At 40.6% G+C, this 16,206-nt stretch overlaps 1 protein-coding gene across 1 annotated transcript in view; it reads left to right on the forward strand.

The window, feature by feature from the left end:
- Nucleotides 1–220: 220 nt before the first annotated feature.
- adgrb3 (adhesion G protein-coupled receptor B3) overlaps nt 221–16,206 on the forward strand; it is a 114,672-nt gene continuing 98,686 nt past the window's right edge. The window contains exons 1-2 of the mRNA XM_080036256.1: nt 221–653; nt 2,318–3,086. Coding sequence (XP_079892382.1) covers nt 2,333–3,086 — 754 coding nt within the window. The 5' untranslated portion in view covers nt 221–653; nt 2,318–2,332. The remainder of the gene's footprint in view (nt 654–2,317; nt 3,087–16,206) is intronic.

Below are 16,206 nucleotides of genomic sequence, written 5' to 3' on the forward strand. Positions count from 1 at the left end.
GCGGCTGAGTGTGTGACGTGATATTGCAGCCTTGCTCCTGGAGCTCTACAAGCACCGAGCGAAGCGCGTCTATTCCTCTCTCTCTCTCTCTATCTCTGTTGTAACTCACTATAGCCCCCCAACAGCTCACATCCACCCACTATACGGATCCCTTCTTTCTTTTTTTCCTCCACCCTCCTTTTTTTGTATTTCTAGAGGGGGGGTTTGTGCGCGACTTACCGGGGAAAACATAGCCCATATCAGTGGGAATAGAGACGTGGAGTCCGCCGAATTATTTTTATGGTAATACTGTAAGAATTTGCTCCCTTCTTTTCGTCACTCCAAGAATTTATTTCTCTCTCCCTCTATCTCTCTCTCTCTTCCTCTCACTCTCCCCCTTTCTCCCCGTCCCTCGTTCTCGGCGGCTGGCGTGCGTTGTTGCGCTCCGTTTGGATGGGAGAAGCCCAGAAGAAGACTCAGACGCTGGGGAGGATATGAGCGGGCAGACCGGAGTGTAACGCATTTGATTTTCATCCATCGAAACCGTCTTGTTGCGCCCGACCTTCTATAGTCAGGGAATGGAGAGTATTGATTCACCGGAGGACTGCACGATTTATTTATGAAGGATGTGGTCAAGTATGTTGGAAAAATAGCCATAGCTTCCGCAGTGTAAGGTAAGACATAATATTACCAACTACCACCGTGATTGTGATTATTGCATGCATGGAGCCACTGAAGCCGCCTGGAAAAGCTCATGTTCATGTGTCATCATCCGTCAGTTAAAGTTTAGCCTCGCCGCCTGTTAAATATTTGTCCTGTCTGTTCAACACGATGGATTTGGTGCTTTCATCCGCTCGTATTAGTCCAGGGTGCTTAACAGATGATTTTTTTTTTGGAGCTGATCTCCCTCCTAAGAGGCAAAAATCACTTTAAAGCGCCGTGCGTCGAACTGACTGCGTGAGATGGAGCCAGTGTCTCTGTATTCAGATGTCCTCTCGGGACCAAATTTGCACTCACAAGCCCTGGCATATAACCAGCGTCTCTTGACGACCGGTTCTTCATCTCCAGAATACTGATTTTTTATTTTATTGTATTCTTTATTTTATTTTACGCGCAGCCTTGGCCATGAATCTTGCGGAAGGATGTGGAATCAATTGGATTTATCGTGACCAAAAGCTGATTTCACTCAGCAATGCATCTACAAATCTTTATGTATAACACGCACGTTATCCTACAGTGGTTTATTGCAACGCAGCTTGTATAATTCGGAAAGAAAGATAGGGGAGGAAGTTGAAGAGATAAGTGCAAATGTAGCCTACCTATAGCCTCCTCGGGATATCAACGCCTACACACACAAATACACACACAAACGCGCGCGCGCACACACACACACACACACACATGCAGGCTAAAGGCACACACTGTTTGAGGAACGCACGCACACACACACGCACGGTCTGCTGTGACACTGCTCACAGCTGCATTGCCTGTAGGATTAAAGCAATCAGGACATCTCATTGCATTCTCTCTCTATCTCTCTCTCCCTCTCTCTCTCGCTCGCTCTCACACACCCACACGCATTGTGCGCACGCACGCACACAGGCAGGCTCAAACGCACACACAGACAGGCAGGGGACACACGCTCACACACTGCTCTTTATCAAATTGCATTGTCAGATATGTAAAGCCCTGAATTTCGGAGACATGCAGGTTGGGTGGTTGGACCCAAGAGCGCGCAAGAGGAGGGAAGCCATGGTGACCAGGCAGGCGCATGAGGACATTTTGAGTCTGAATTTAGTCTCCCCTCGCATTATTTAACTGTCGGTTGAGGAGACAGACTAAATCCCGAATTAAACGGCTTGATTTGAAAAGGAACCTGGTTACTGCGTAAAATGAGCAGGCTCGTGACCACTGCACTGACTTGGATAACTCTGTCACCGTATTGTCTTTTGGTGTCGGATATTTCAAATAGCTCTATTTGCATATCTCCAGGGACTGTGCCACACCAAATACGATCCAAATATAAATGTCTCAATGACTCACATTATTGCACCCCCCATATCCACTCCTCAAAAATAAATAAATAAATAACTGCAGAAGCAACCACAAGGTGGCAATGTTTGCACAAAGTATAGTAATGATGGAGGCAGGATGGTGATGCAAAAGACATGTTGCTGAGGTGAATTGGTCTATATATTTTTTTCATTTTCATAGAAGGACTCGGGAAGAATTGTGTGGAGCACATCAATCACACTTGATAAAGATCATCCATCACATTTCATATGTCCTTGGCCTTTAAAAATGCCTCTGTGTAATTCCCCTCCATCTCTCCCTGCAGGCCAAATGACATAGGATGAAGGCTGTTCGAAACCTGTTGATTTATATATTTTCCACCTATCTTCTGGTTATGTTTGGATTAACTGGTGCCCAAGATTATTGGTGTTCCACTCTGGTCAAGGGGGTCATTTATGGATCATATTCGGTGAGTGAGATGTTTCCTAAGAACTATACAAACTGTACATGGACGCTGGAGAACCCAGACCCTACCAAATACAGCATCTACCTGAAGCTATACAAGCCAGACTTGAGCTGCTCTGAATATTCCTTGCTTGCTTATCAGTTCGACCACTACTCGCACGAAAAAATCAACGAATTGCTGAAGGTCAACGAATCCATAGTGTACCTGTGCGATTCCAAGAATGTCTACGTGTTCTTGCTGTACGCCAAGAATTTTGTTCAATTGCGGAGGGTTTTCCCCTACGATTACAATGGATTGACGCCGCAGAAGCTGGAAGAGGAGGAGAAGTCCAATGTGGAGTTTCTGGTGCTGAATAAGGCCAGCCCCAGCCAGTTTGGGTGTCAAGTGCTTTGCACGTGGCTGGAGAACTGCCTGAAGTTAGAGAAAGCAACAGTGGAGACGTGTGGGATCGTGTATACAAAATGCACTTGTCCTCAGCACTTGGGCGATGGCGAGTCAGAGAGTATGCTCATGCTCAACAACGTGGTGTTACCTTTAAATCCACAAACGGAGGGTTGCTTGTCGCCCCAACTGCAAGCCGGGCAGGTGTGCAATCTGAGTGCGGAAGTGAAACGGCCCCCTAAAGAAGGTGAGTATCCATGTCCTCTTCCTTTCATATTATGCTGAAATAGATGTAGACTTAATGGACTATACTGTATGCATAGACAAAGATAGCAATCCTGTCAATCAAAATGTGCACGTCAATCACTCCCTTTTCCCTGCCCTTATTGCATGTTTGAAGTGTGATGGCCGATGAAACAAAGAGCACACATAGATATGTATTCTGTAAACTGCAGTTGGCTCAGAAATGTGTCAACTTGGGAAACCAAAGCTGCCACAGGAGTTGGATGTATGAAGTAAAGACCACAGCAGCACCAACCAAATCACCTAAAGGGGGGTCTTTCATTTGGTTGGACTGAATTCAAAATGCACTATCATTGCTGTGAATTTAAAATGGCTGTTTTTTCTGCACATAAGCACAGACTTAAGATGGCTGCAAATTCCAAAGATATATTTGTTCATGTCTTATACATTTATATCAGTGTCATCCTTACTAAGACCAACGTTGGCCAACATGGACACGACACATGGCATCTGCGTCACATGCAACAAATGGGACCATGGATGCAGCAGCGTCAGATTGGATCACAGTGCTCATGCAATGCAACATTTCAAAATTAATGAATAAGATTTTAAGAGGTCAATGCTCAGTCAAATCTGCAGCACCAAATCATTTTATCGTGATTAGCTTGAGATAGTTGAATAAAAGAGCGTTAGTGTATTCTATAAGGGGTGCTACTTGTCCAGTGTTGCCATAGAGCAATGCAACGTGTTCTTGCTGTGTGTGTTGGAATTGAGCAATAATTAAAAGCTAGTCGAGACAAGAGCTAACCGGAATAAATGGTGTTTTCAGGAACGTGTTTTACATCCACACATATGTGCGCGCGCACACACACACACACACACACACACACACACACACACACACTCAGACAAAAAAAGTAAATGGTTATGATGAGGTCATAATGATTGTGTTCATTAGTGTCACCAGGTAGCAGTGGGAGTTGTTGTAGTTACCACACTAGTGTAGCTCTTTGAATTACAAAGGGAGCGCTACTTGACACAGCTGCTTGCATTGTAACAGATAGCAGAGGAAAAAGCCCAGAGGAATATGCTGCATACTTCAGAGGTGAGGTGCGTTTACCGTGAGACACAAAGGACGGGCATTCATCATGGCACAGTGAACCAAAAATAATGAGTCAACCTTTAGATTTAGGGGGATGAAATAATGATACCACCATTCATTGCTATGGAACCATCTCCCTTGTGGCACTCACCACAATAAAAGTCGCTATAATAGCTCCCTGGAGAACAGGTGGCAGTTTTCTAATCAAGAAGAACAGGTGAACATCGATTGCAGTAGTTCAGCTGTTTGGTAGAATGCTGCTGAATGCCTGTTACATTACATCATCATTGGGCAAGTTTTTGAAACATACTAATGCAGGATGCCCTTTTCTAGAAATATTGTACCCAGATACGAGCGTGCCCAAGGCATTTGTAAAGCTTTTCTATGCTCTTGCTCCAAATTGGAGGCCAGCCTCCATCAAGTTGGATGATAAACTATTTTTTTTTGCATCATTCGCCTGCTCTTTAGCTTGAGCCCTTAAGCAATAATGCATACATTTCCTGAAGCAAACTACCATTACAACCCAGCCTGCAGTCAAGTAGCGGGTGCATTTTAAAATCAGAAAGTATAGCTCGGCTGTGTATTTTTATCAGATAATTTCCTAATTAATTGAATCCAAATTTGTACAAAATTAAAAAAATATAACCAGGAAGCATAACGTTATTTTCCCAGAAAACTCTCTGCTCCAAAATAACATTTGCCATTTTTATATCAAGTATGTTAATAACAGCTTAAGAGCACGGCTTATTTTTTTTTCTCCCGGAAGATTTTCCACAAGCTTTCTATTTATAGGGTCAGTTGATGGGAGGTTTGAATAAATCCGTTTTCATCTGGATAACGGAGGAGATCATCACTGGGTTTAAAAGAGCACTGTGTCTCTGGTGGCATCACAGCGACAGAATGGGTGTTCCTGATGAAGAATCAAGCATTACAAACAGGCGACAAGGGCTCCATTTGATAAAATTGCTTGTCTTTGATCTTCTCAGTTTCCTGGTAGAGCATGGCTTCAGAGCACATCAAAGACAAAAAAAGAAGGAACAAAAACAGGGATGGAGGTTGTGTTCTCCAGCCATGCCACTGAAATGCCCCCACCACTAGTGTTGGTGTTATTTCTACATAGACTAAGCATAACAACTCTTAACCATTTAAGGTGATTATGCAGACAAAGGACAGAGACCTCATTCCCTCATATTGTGGCATTTCAGCAGACACACACACACATACACACACACACACACACACACACACACACTGACACAATGAAATCCTAAATAGATGTACTACTCGGATGAGTCATTTATGCAGTTTTATATTTATCACATTTTCCCATTTCATGAATAAAAGTTGTAAAGGGAGGCAGCACAGTGGCGCAGTGGCATTCAGAGCCAGACAGATTTAATTCTATATCCCCAACCCCCCTCTTTTGTGTTGTGTGCTCATGTGGGTTATCTTTCCACATCACACACATGTGCAAGTCAAGTAGGCTGATGGCTTGTAGCTGCCCATAGGTGAATGAGTGGCTGTCTGTGTAAGCTCTGTAATGACAGGGTGATGTGCCCTGGCTGTTTTTGTACTGCTTTCAATGCAATAAATTGCTAGTGTGGGTTTACATTTTAGCAAAACTAATCCCTGGGAAGATTTATTTTTATATATAGGGGAGAACGGGGGAATCTGAGGCATCGGGTAATGTGAGCCACCCCCTGTATCTAGGCAACGGAAAACATGTGTGGTCATGTGAGATATATGTTTTAAAGCCCCTCTCATTTCCCCATGGCCCTGAAAGAGAGGACCTCATGGTGCTGTGGTAAGCATGTTTTTTTCACCAAAATAGGTATTTTGCATGTAAAAGTAAATTTTCTTGCTGTCAACTTAATCAACTGTTGTGCCAAAGCAAATGTATTCACGTAGAAAAACTTATATCATACGTGTTGATGAACTACCAACATATGAAACCATGTGATGCTGATAACTGAAGATTAGCCTGAAATGCTAAGAGAGGTAGTTTTTTCTCAAATTGTGGTGGTGGGGGAAAGTGAGCCACTGTCTCACTTCCCCCCACCATGAGGCACAAGTTAAGTTTAGTCTTAAACATATTTTAATGTAATATTACATAACATATGTTTTATTTTAATGTCATACACATTGTAGAAAAGCCATCATGCCAAGGAAATACACCAGGAAGACGACCTGGGGCAACCACACGGAAAGAGCACCTTCTCATCTCTCCCTGTAACCTTCAGAGCTGGAATGTAGAGTAGGCCTAGTTGTAGAGTATGACAGGCTGATGTTATAATCCAGTTGTGTCTTCTCCTGTGTTCTGAGTCCCAGGCTGTTCTCGCTGGTTCTGATTTTCCTATGCTTTGACCCCCAGACACTAGCTGGCTCTAAAGGCCAGGACACACCGGCCCGAAAATCGCCGTCGTAGAGTTTCGAGGGGACGGAGACACGAATCTGTTTGGTGTGTGCCGTGAAATCGGTCTTAGTTGATGTCATCGGGCTTCTTTTGAGCCGATTGGGCAGCGGACAGTCTTTCAGTTTGAGCAATTTGATTTGTGGAGGGCTAGCGAATCAGTGAAGCCCGGAAGTGAGGCGGGTAGCACAAACAGCTAACAACAGTTAGCCATCGTTTTAATGTGTTTGTTTGTTTCGTTCAGCGAGTACTCACATGCATCAACCCTTGTTGACTGCTCGACACCATGCTCGACACTCTTTGCTAAAAATGGTGCTCTTTATGGTCCATAAATATAAATACGTATTTCTATCTATGTTTATGGACTAGAGAGCCGTCCCATCATTTCCGGCTTCCGTATTTTTTCGGGCCACAATACAGATTAGCGCCGCCTGCTGTTATGGAGACATTACGTCCCACGCAAGCGCAGAGCGTACGGAAAGGCAACAGTCGGTTTGGTGTGTTCTTTGCACTTTTTCGGCCGCGACGGGAAGACTGGAGCTCCCTGAATCGGCAGTCACCATTTTCGGGTAGTCGGACTGGTGGGTCCTGGCCTTAAGGGTCCTGTGTTCTGACCCCCAGACTGTGTTCTAATCTAACTGGTTCTATCTTTCATTTGAATCTTATTAAAACCTTTTGAATTATAATATGTTATATTTTATTTTGTTCAGAGTTACTTTCAAGTGAAAATTTGCTTTGCTTAATTGACCAAACCCCATCATTCTTTTACTAGTGCGACATTAGTTCTGGAATGTGTGGCTAGCTTTCAGGATTCTTACTGTTACAATATGTGTTGTTATGATAGTTTCTGAGTGGAAAAAGTAAGTGGATCAGTTTACCCCACAGCTGGGGTAAAGTGAGCCACATGACAACTTTTTTTTAAACAATCATATTTTCACTGCCCTTTGTCTTGAAAAAATTCTGCTAATGCCCATTTCTAGGAAACATCCTGAATTAATGGGAAATGTGTACATTTTAGTGATAAATCATTTTAGCTCCCTTAGAGGGGAGCAAATGTAAAAAGTGGCTCAGATTACCCCATTCTCCCCTATATATTTTATATATATATTTATTTTTTAATTCGCTGGTTGCATATATTTTGAAAAGATGCATCAAACTCATAAAGAGGTCACCAGATATGAGAAGACAAGACCTTTTAGATAAAGGTTCTCATCCAGATATCTGCCTTAACCTTCCCCTTCCAGTCCTGTGTAAATGTGTTGACGCACATGCAAGATAATAATCCTCAACTTCACAATGCATGTGTTCATATCATCTACGTATTGCACTTGGCTCCAGGGAGATAAACAACATCATGAGGCATTAGGTTGTTTGTGTGCCCCAGTCGACTGCCCCATGGCTGCTAAGGAAAAGTGTCTCTTTTTTGTTTCGTTAAGCTGAAACTTGGATCGGGGTCAGGGACTTTCATTGTTTTTAGAGAACTGTGTGTTGTAGCATGTCATCCAAGGTATTCAGAGTTAATGAAGCCTCCAACAGTGACATTCATGTCAGTAATATGCGGCGACTGACTGGTACTGGAAATCTTTCTGTCTCTGAACAATCGATTTTCAAAGTAACTCTTTTAATGCAATCTGAGTTTTATCATCTAAACATTTAGATTTTGTCAAGACCGTTCAACTCTGCACCCACTATTTCTTCTCTGAGTTGTAATTTTCTTCTAGGTAATAGTGGAAACAGATGAGAAAATGTGATGGTGACAGCCAGATGCTTTCTGGAGATTAAGCTTTATAATTAGTTTCATACCCGATAAGGCTACGAAGAAGTGCAGCTCATATGTATGTAAAACATTCAATTCAATATTTTATTAAATCACAAAGTGGAGGCCCCTAGATTAATTGTTAGTATTAAAGAAGATGTAGGTTAGAAATTACTTTAACGTCCCAGATTTGAGTCCCGACCCTTTGTTAACTTTTGAACTTGTTTATTTGACTGCAACATGCTTTTTGCAATAAGTATTAAAATCTCTGAATTCTTTATTGGGATTTTGTCCACCAACACTAAACCGACAAAGAAAAAAAATATGTTTCACTTTCCCTTACTAGCAATATCTCAGGTTTTTATACAGTATTATCTTGTATCATATCCTGTTGAAGACAATATTAAGATGCTTATGTGAGCAGTCATAGATGCTCATTTGATCATGGTAGTTTCTGATGACACAGACCATGTGGTAAATGGCAATAGGATGTTATTGGCAAATTAAATGTGTGTGAAGCGTTCTAATGCACTGTCACCCGCCAAAGTCCTGAGCACTGCAGCAGCTCAGCCTCGCTGCCTCACATAGTGAGGCCTTTTATTCACTTTGGATCTCAGTCAAGTCACTCAGTAGTCACACTGCATTATGCTCACCCCCATTGTTCAGTACACTTGGAGGCCATTTTAGTTCCAATTCAGTGAAGGAGAGAGCTCAGCTCAACAGCACATAATCAGTTTGTTTTAACTTAGATATGTATTATTTGTCTTTAGCTATAGTACATATATCCCATGTCCCAATTCATTCTAAAAACATGGGTTGTATTATCCCACATTTTAGCACTGTACATTTTTCTCCCATGTTCACCGTTTGGCCTTTATTTTGTATGTATGTTTGTATTCAATCTCCTGAGGCAGCTATGATGAGAATGAAAAAAGTTTGCTTAGAATGACAAGGTCAACAGAATCCTAAAGAATCAAGCCTGAAAATGTCAGCCATCTTCTTTGTCCAATGAGTGCACATTCATGCCTATTCAAAAAGAACAACAACAACAAAAAGGATGGTGCAGAGTGTGGAACAATTAAGTGTTTTGCTTTAATCAATTACCTGGCTTTTGGGTCAGTTCTAGTCAGTTTTCGTGGAACACAGAACGGCAGAAATTGCTGCAGGACCTGCAAGACGTAAACACTGTCTTACAGTGACTGTGAATATGTGGAAAAGATAATGGAGTCTGGAAGCGAGTGAGCGTCTCTTTTCTGTGTGTAGCTAAAAGATGTACTGTACATATGAACTGCATATATTTTAAAGGGTTTCTCGGTATAAAAATTCACAAGGCCCTGAGGTGACTGCAGTCAATTTACACAGTGATAAAACCACAAAAACTGTTACCCAGTTTAAAGTTCTGCTTAAACCCCTGACACTGTCACACATGGATGCAAATGGGCTCTTTGGAACCACAAAAGTCTCCCTTTTCCAACCATTACAAATTGATGACACAATAAAGTATAGGCACCACCACACGAGGCTTAACTGCTAAAGTCAAAGAATTAAACAGCAATGTATTTTAAAAAAAACTTTAAATAAAAGGACACGGAAGCCCTTTTCTCAAATTAACTTTTTAACTCTGAGACATTGGGTCCAGCATGAACAATACAATGCTCTGCCAAGGTTCAATTAGCTTTGTCTTTTTTCCACAGGGCTCAATTAGTAACAACAATATCTGAATCAAAATCAGCCGAAACTCGTGAGGTGATTTGCAGATATTGCCAGCCATCTGTCAGTCAAATCTGATCAATGCACATCAGGCTTTAAATAGCGACATGTTGTGACTACAGTGTATATACTGTAGATATAAATGGGACTCTCATCTCAGAGTAATCTTATATGATCCCATTTCTCAGTTTGCCTACAGTACATAACATGTTTCAGACAGCTGGGTTATTTTGGCTCACAAGTGAAAACTAAGGAACTTTTAGTTTGCCTTTAGTAATCTGGTTAAAGGTAAAAGCGGTATTTATATCTTCAAGCGCCACAAGGAAAGTATTTTTTTAGTTAAAAGCCAACCCACACATTACATCTAGTGATTTGCAGACCTCTCTTGCAACATCTGGGACAGATGTGCATGGTTCCACAATAAGAAGAAAACTCATGGCTTTCAAGGGAGGGTTGCTGAAGAAGCCTCTGCTCTCAAAAAAGAACAAAACTGCTTGTCACAGCTTTGCCAGAGAGCACCTGGAGATACCTGAAGTCTTATTCTGTGGACAGATTAGTCCAAAATTGATCTGTTTGGTCATAACCAAAACCGCCATGTTTGGGCAAAAACGCAACTCTGCCTACCACCAACAGAACCTTCTCCCAAGTGAAGAATGGTGATGGCAAATGGTCTGCAAATCTCCAGATGTAATGTGTGGGTTGGCTTTTACCTGAAAAATCCCTTTTCTTGTGGTGCTTGAAGATATTTTTGAAGGAAGTCCACTTCTAGGCAGATGTTAAGTCACTCTTAAAGCTCTCCATTTGTAGATGATTTGCCTCACGGTGGGCCGATGGAGCTCAAACTTTTTTATACGAATGTATGGCTGTCCCCAGACAAATGTGCAACATCAAAACTCTATTCCTGAGATCCTCTGAGATTGTTTCCCCTTTGAGCATGTCTGACCTGTATGGGTGTTTGGTGAGCCTAAACTGACCTGGTTTTATCTTTGTTTTATCTAGTGGCGCCCAATTTCTTCCCTAAAGATCTCTCACTACATTGGTCTATTTCATCAATCAGTTTGGCCAACCTGATTGTGTTTACCTTGCTCGATTTAAGCAATGCAGCTCAGGGTTCACAAACTTTTGCACATACAACATTTGTCAAATAATTTGTTTTATCTATTTTAACAATTGATTTCTGGAAAAGAAAAATGTTGAATTGATAAACAAACATCTGTTATTTCATATAAAAAATACTGGTATTGAAAAAAATGTATTAATAATGGTTAAAATAAATAAAATTCCAAAAGGCTCAAGGGGTTCACAAACTTTCGCACAACACTGTGTGTGTATATATATACACACATACAGTATATATATATGTATATACACACACACATACACACTAAATCCTTTTCAGTTTTAGTTCATTAGCTTTAAACCTAAACCTGACAATTTCCACATTTTCTTTAAATACTAAAACACCTGCCATTCCCTTCTCACTTGATGCAAACATGGACTCCGTGGCAGTGGAGCGGACGCAGATCAGCTGTTGACATTGGTGTTGATTTGACATGGCTTGCAACTGGGTTGTGAGGTGGCATGAAATTTGGAAGTCAGCGTGGTCTGACTCTCCACTATCCCCACGCTCTGATACTGCAGTAAATTAAAGCCTTGTAGTGCAGTAAATGCAGTAAAGCCTGGGTAGAAAAACCTGAAATACAATTTGTAAGAAGGCGAGATGGGATTTATGGTTCTCAGAGACCTTGTAAGCATTATGTAGAAAGAATACGTGGATGAATATATTTAGAGTTAGAACATCTTCCAAAAGATTTTGTTGAAACCACCTCCAAATTAAGAGAGATTTTTGATGATTCATCCGAATGGTATTATTGACTAAATGTGCTTTGTATAAAAAGTAATGGTAAATCAGAAATATGGCTCCTGTGAGAGTTATAGTGTTAGTTTATCATAATGACACATCGTAGTTGATTGAGATTGAGCTAATTGTAACCATTTATTTACTGTTATAAGGTGTCTACATCACATTTTATAATATTAAACTATAGCTTTTAAAATAGTAATGTTATGAGTGACTAATAAGCTATTTTAAAGTTTTTTATGATATATAATAAATGTAGTGGAGTAAAAAAGTACAATATTTCAGACGGTACTGTAGTGCTTAAATGAATGTACTTATTTACAGTCCTCCACTGACATTTACATATCAGAGAAAAGTATCTGTACATTGGCTAAAACCTACACTTACATAATGAGTGCATTAACCCATGGCCCGTTTCCATCACTTTCCCCATGTGATGTAGGCGACTCCATCTTTTACGGCCCACAATAAATACAATTGTAATAAAATGTTTGAGTAACTGCTGTTGCCTATAATAATGTCACATATAGAGCGGGAATGTTAATCAGAGTAATTGGTTACGTAATGTAACGTCTTATTATCTCATACACCTCATGTCCTCAGAACTGTAGCGCTTTAACAGTGAAGTCCTGCATAAGCAACGCAGAGTTGTGCACGCTTGATTTATTAGCGAGCGCATCCCAATCTGTATACACGTTTCTGGTTATGAATTCCAAACTGTAGTAGATTTGTGTGCCTGTATATCCACACTGCACCAGTTCCCACAACTACTCATAAATTAGTCTTGAAATGCTTGTTTAGCATTCAAGCTCTCATTCAATTCAGCTTTACCTATTAAATAAAAATAACAGGAAGCAGCAAATCTAAACCGCTGCTGCGTCGCTGTAGACAGTGAAACACATTGAACTGAGGCTGGTTTGATGCACTGTTTGAAGGTTTGACATTCAACATGAAGTAAAGGGAAACAGTAAGAGGTGAGCTGCAGCCATTTGTCTACCTGTCAGTTTCATATCTACCTTAATGTATTGTGCTAATGCTTCTAAAAAGTTGTATTTTTACATTTTTTTCTTCTTTGAATCTCATATAAACACCTAACATGAGGTTTGTTTAACAAATGGGTGCACTATAGGAAACATGTGTGCAATGATGTACGGAAGGTTTTGAATTGTGTGATTATGTCAATGCAAAGGAGTATTTGGAATGATAAATACTTGCGGTAAAACAGACCTTTTCAGTTCACAAGAACTAGCTTAACATCATTATGTATCAATTTTGCCGGAGCATATGAATAGCTGAGGCCGAGGCTGTTGTTTGTCAAAGAACGCTTCCTACGGCACGTATACTTGGCTGTTTCATCGCCACAACAGCAACGTTTAATTATCGTAACACATTTCCATTTGTAATTACACACTTTGCTTTGACATTGCCGCACCCAGGCTCTATTTTTCGAATGTATGAGTTAAAGATAAGTGAACCTTATATAAATCAAAAGGAATAGCCACCGTTGTGCACTTGTTTCCTTCGACTTCAAAAAGGTTTCCATATGAATGCAGACATAACAGGCAATGTGTCTCTGTAGATGAAGAAGGCCGTCTCATCTTCCTAATATACAAATTCACTGCCGCCATGCATAATTCAATACTCTCCATCGTTTTCTGATTTTCTGCCATAAAGTCTCAAATCGAGAGCAAAAGAGGGAACAACATGAACTTGTTCCTTTCCTATTCAACTAGAACTGAGTGTGAAATGGAGGTTTGGTATCTTCGCTTCACAGCAGAATGGAGCAATTCAGCTCATTGTAGAAAAAATAAACATTTGGACAACAACAATTGTGTTTCTCATATGACTAATTAATTAAGAATGCAGAATCCTTAAGAGTAGGCCTCTACATTCATCCATCGGAGAAAATATGGACGCCATTCACATGAGTGTGTTCCAGCTTAGCTCTTCAGTTCTGAGGCGAGGGCGGAGCTTTGAAGCTCTCAGTGTGGGTCACATGTTTTGAACGCTTTTTATTTAAATTTTTTACAGGCTAAAAGAAAATAATCATATTCTAACTTTTGTGTGGGCCGCCAAAGAAATGTTCAAGCCTTTGTAGTGAGGTGCCAAAGATGTTAATGTAAATTATGCACTTTCTTTAGCTTCTCAGATGCATGTTCCTGCATTTCAACCCAGTTAGTTTTGGCCTGTCACTGGACGTCTATTTCAGCCCACAGAGGAGAGGCATTTGCATAAACATCCACCCACAAAACCTGGCAAATGAGTCTGTCACTCAAAATACACTGTCTATGGCAGTGGAGGCAAAATCCAATTTTTCTTCACCGAGGGCCTCTGGAAATGCTCTCACAGACGGTCCCAATGAAGAGAATGCTTAGTGTCCTCATGTAGCTGTAATGGATGCTGCTTTCACACTCACATGTTATACTATGATCTAGGGGCGACATACACGCTTACATAATCCATCGCATAACAATGGCATGTATTCCCCAGCGACTTGCAAAATTTTGAAATCAACTTGTTTTTTCATTCTAAAATTAATTAGGAACTGATACAGGAGAAGGATTTTAAACGTGCACTATGCAGTTTCAGTGGAGGGGGTTTGTTTATATTTGGAGAGCCTGCAGTAAGTTTGAAAAACACAATGTTTCTAATGGAATTAGAAACATTGTGTTAGAAATTCTTCCTTTCCAAATAATTACCATGGTTGTAATAATAATAATAGCAAGTCAGGTACTTCAAATTATCAATATTAAAATACAGGAGGTAAATGTGACAAGTGTGACATTCAATAGTTAATTTTAATAATTGATTAATTGGTGCAACAGTGGAATCATAATTAATAGAAATGGGAAGACAGGCATTGGACGAGATGCAATTGAATGCTGGTGTTTCTTTGTTGGGGCTGGCAAATACATTAAGGTCCTGATTCTGATTTCCAGGGGGAAAAGACAATGGCCAAAGTAATAGCTACAGTATGGTTTAGTAACTATGCCATTTGGCATATTTTGATAGCAATCACACTATTTCATCAAGTCTGGGCACATGGGAACTTGATTTACAAATCAAATTTGAACAACATTCATGGATGGGTCGAAATCACATTTGACTAGAATTGCTGGAAATGATGTGTGTCCCAGTATGCCTGTTTAAATCAGATTTCAAACTGTCCTCTACTAAGCCACTGGCAACCAGGACACAACACTGATGTCACATTCAGAGCATGGTTGGCCTGCCAACATTGATGCACATCTTAAATTCATCCGTCACTGATGCTGTCCGGTAGCGGTACTAGACATTGGTGTTGGCGTGAAGAGAAAGGCGATTCATCTTGATCCCTCATCTGGCCTGCTTCATAGCTAGTCTGACTCTAGTCACATACCTACACACTGCATGAGCCATGCTATAGCAACTGGGTCACGTGGGTTAACAATGCCTGAACATATCATTCCTAATCGATTCTTTAGTCCTGGAATTGGATTGGTGATGCTTTCTAGCTGTCTGAATATTGTCTTACAAGATAGCTCCACAGTCTTGCACAGTGCTATTACTATAAATGCATACCCTATCCAATACCAAGAGGGTTATATCAAGATTCAATAATATTAAATGTCAAATGTAAAGGCTGTCCCATTTGTTAGAATACATTTAAGCAACTTAAAGTCTTCTGTTTAAGGTTAGTGGTTAGGTTAGCTTAACTGTGACCAGCTATGGGAGTCTACTATTTTCTTATTAGCAAATATATAGATGAGACAAATAGGAGTATCAAATTGATGGTTTCACCAGATAATGCAGGATGCAAGATAAAAGAGTAAAAGAGGATCACAACAGCTATTCAAATGCATCCCCTTGGCCCCCTTATTATATCCATTGCACATTTCAAGGCAATCCATCCAGTGTTTTTCCAGATATTTCACTCCGAGTCACAAATGTCAACCTCATGGTGGCGTTTGTGGCTCAGAGTGAAATATCTGACTGAGAGGAAGCAAATAAAGGGTACACAAGAGTAAGAATAATTCATCCACTGGATACCACGAAAGCCTGTACCTAATTCCATGTAGATCCATCCAATTTTTGTTGACATATTTCTCTATAAAGCTCATGTTGACATGCTTAAACAAAAGGACCCCTGCTGTCATTGTCCCAAAGAGGACAGATGCTTTGTTTACCAGTGTTATTTCTGCAACAAAGTACTCAAAATGGAAATCTGCTATTATCGTAGAGAATGCAACTGCTCTACTTGCGAATTTAATATGACAAAAATACTCCCCTCAAATAATCCTTGATT

This window comes from Ammodytes marinus (assembly GCF_949987685.1).
Source record: "Ammodytes marinus genome assembly, chromosome: 11".
NCBI classification, from domain to species: Eukaryota; Metazoa; Chordata; class Actinopteri; order Uranoscopiformes; family Ammodytidae; genus Ammodytes; species Ammodytes marinus.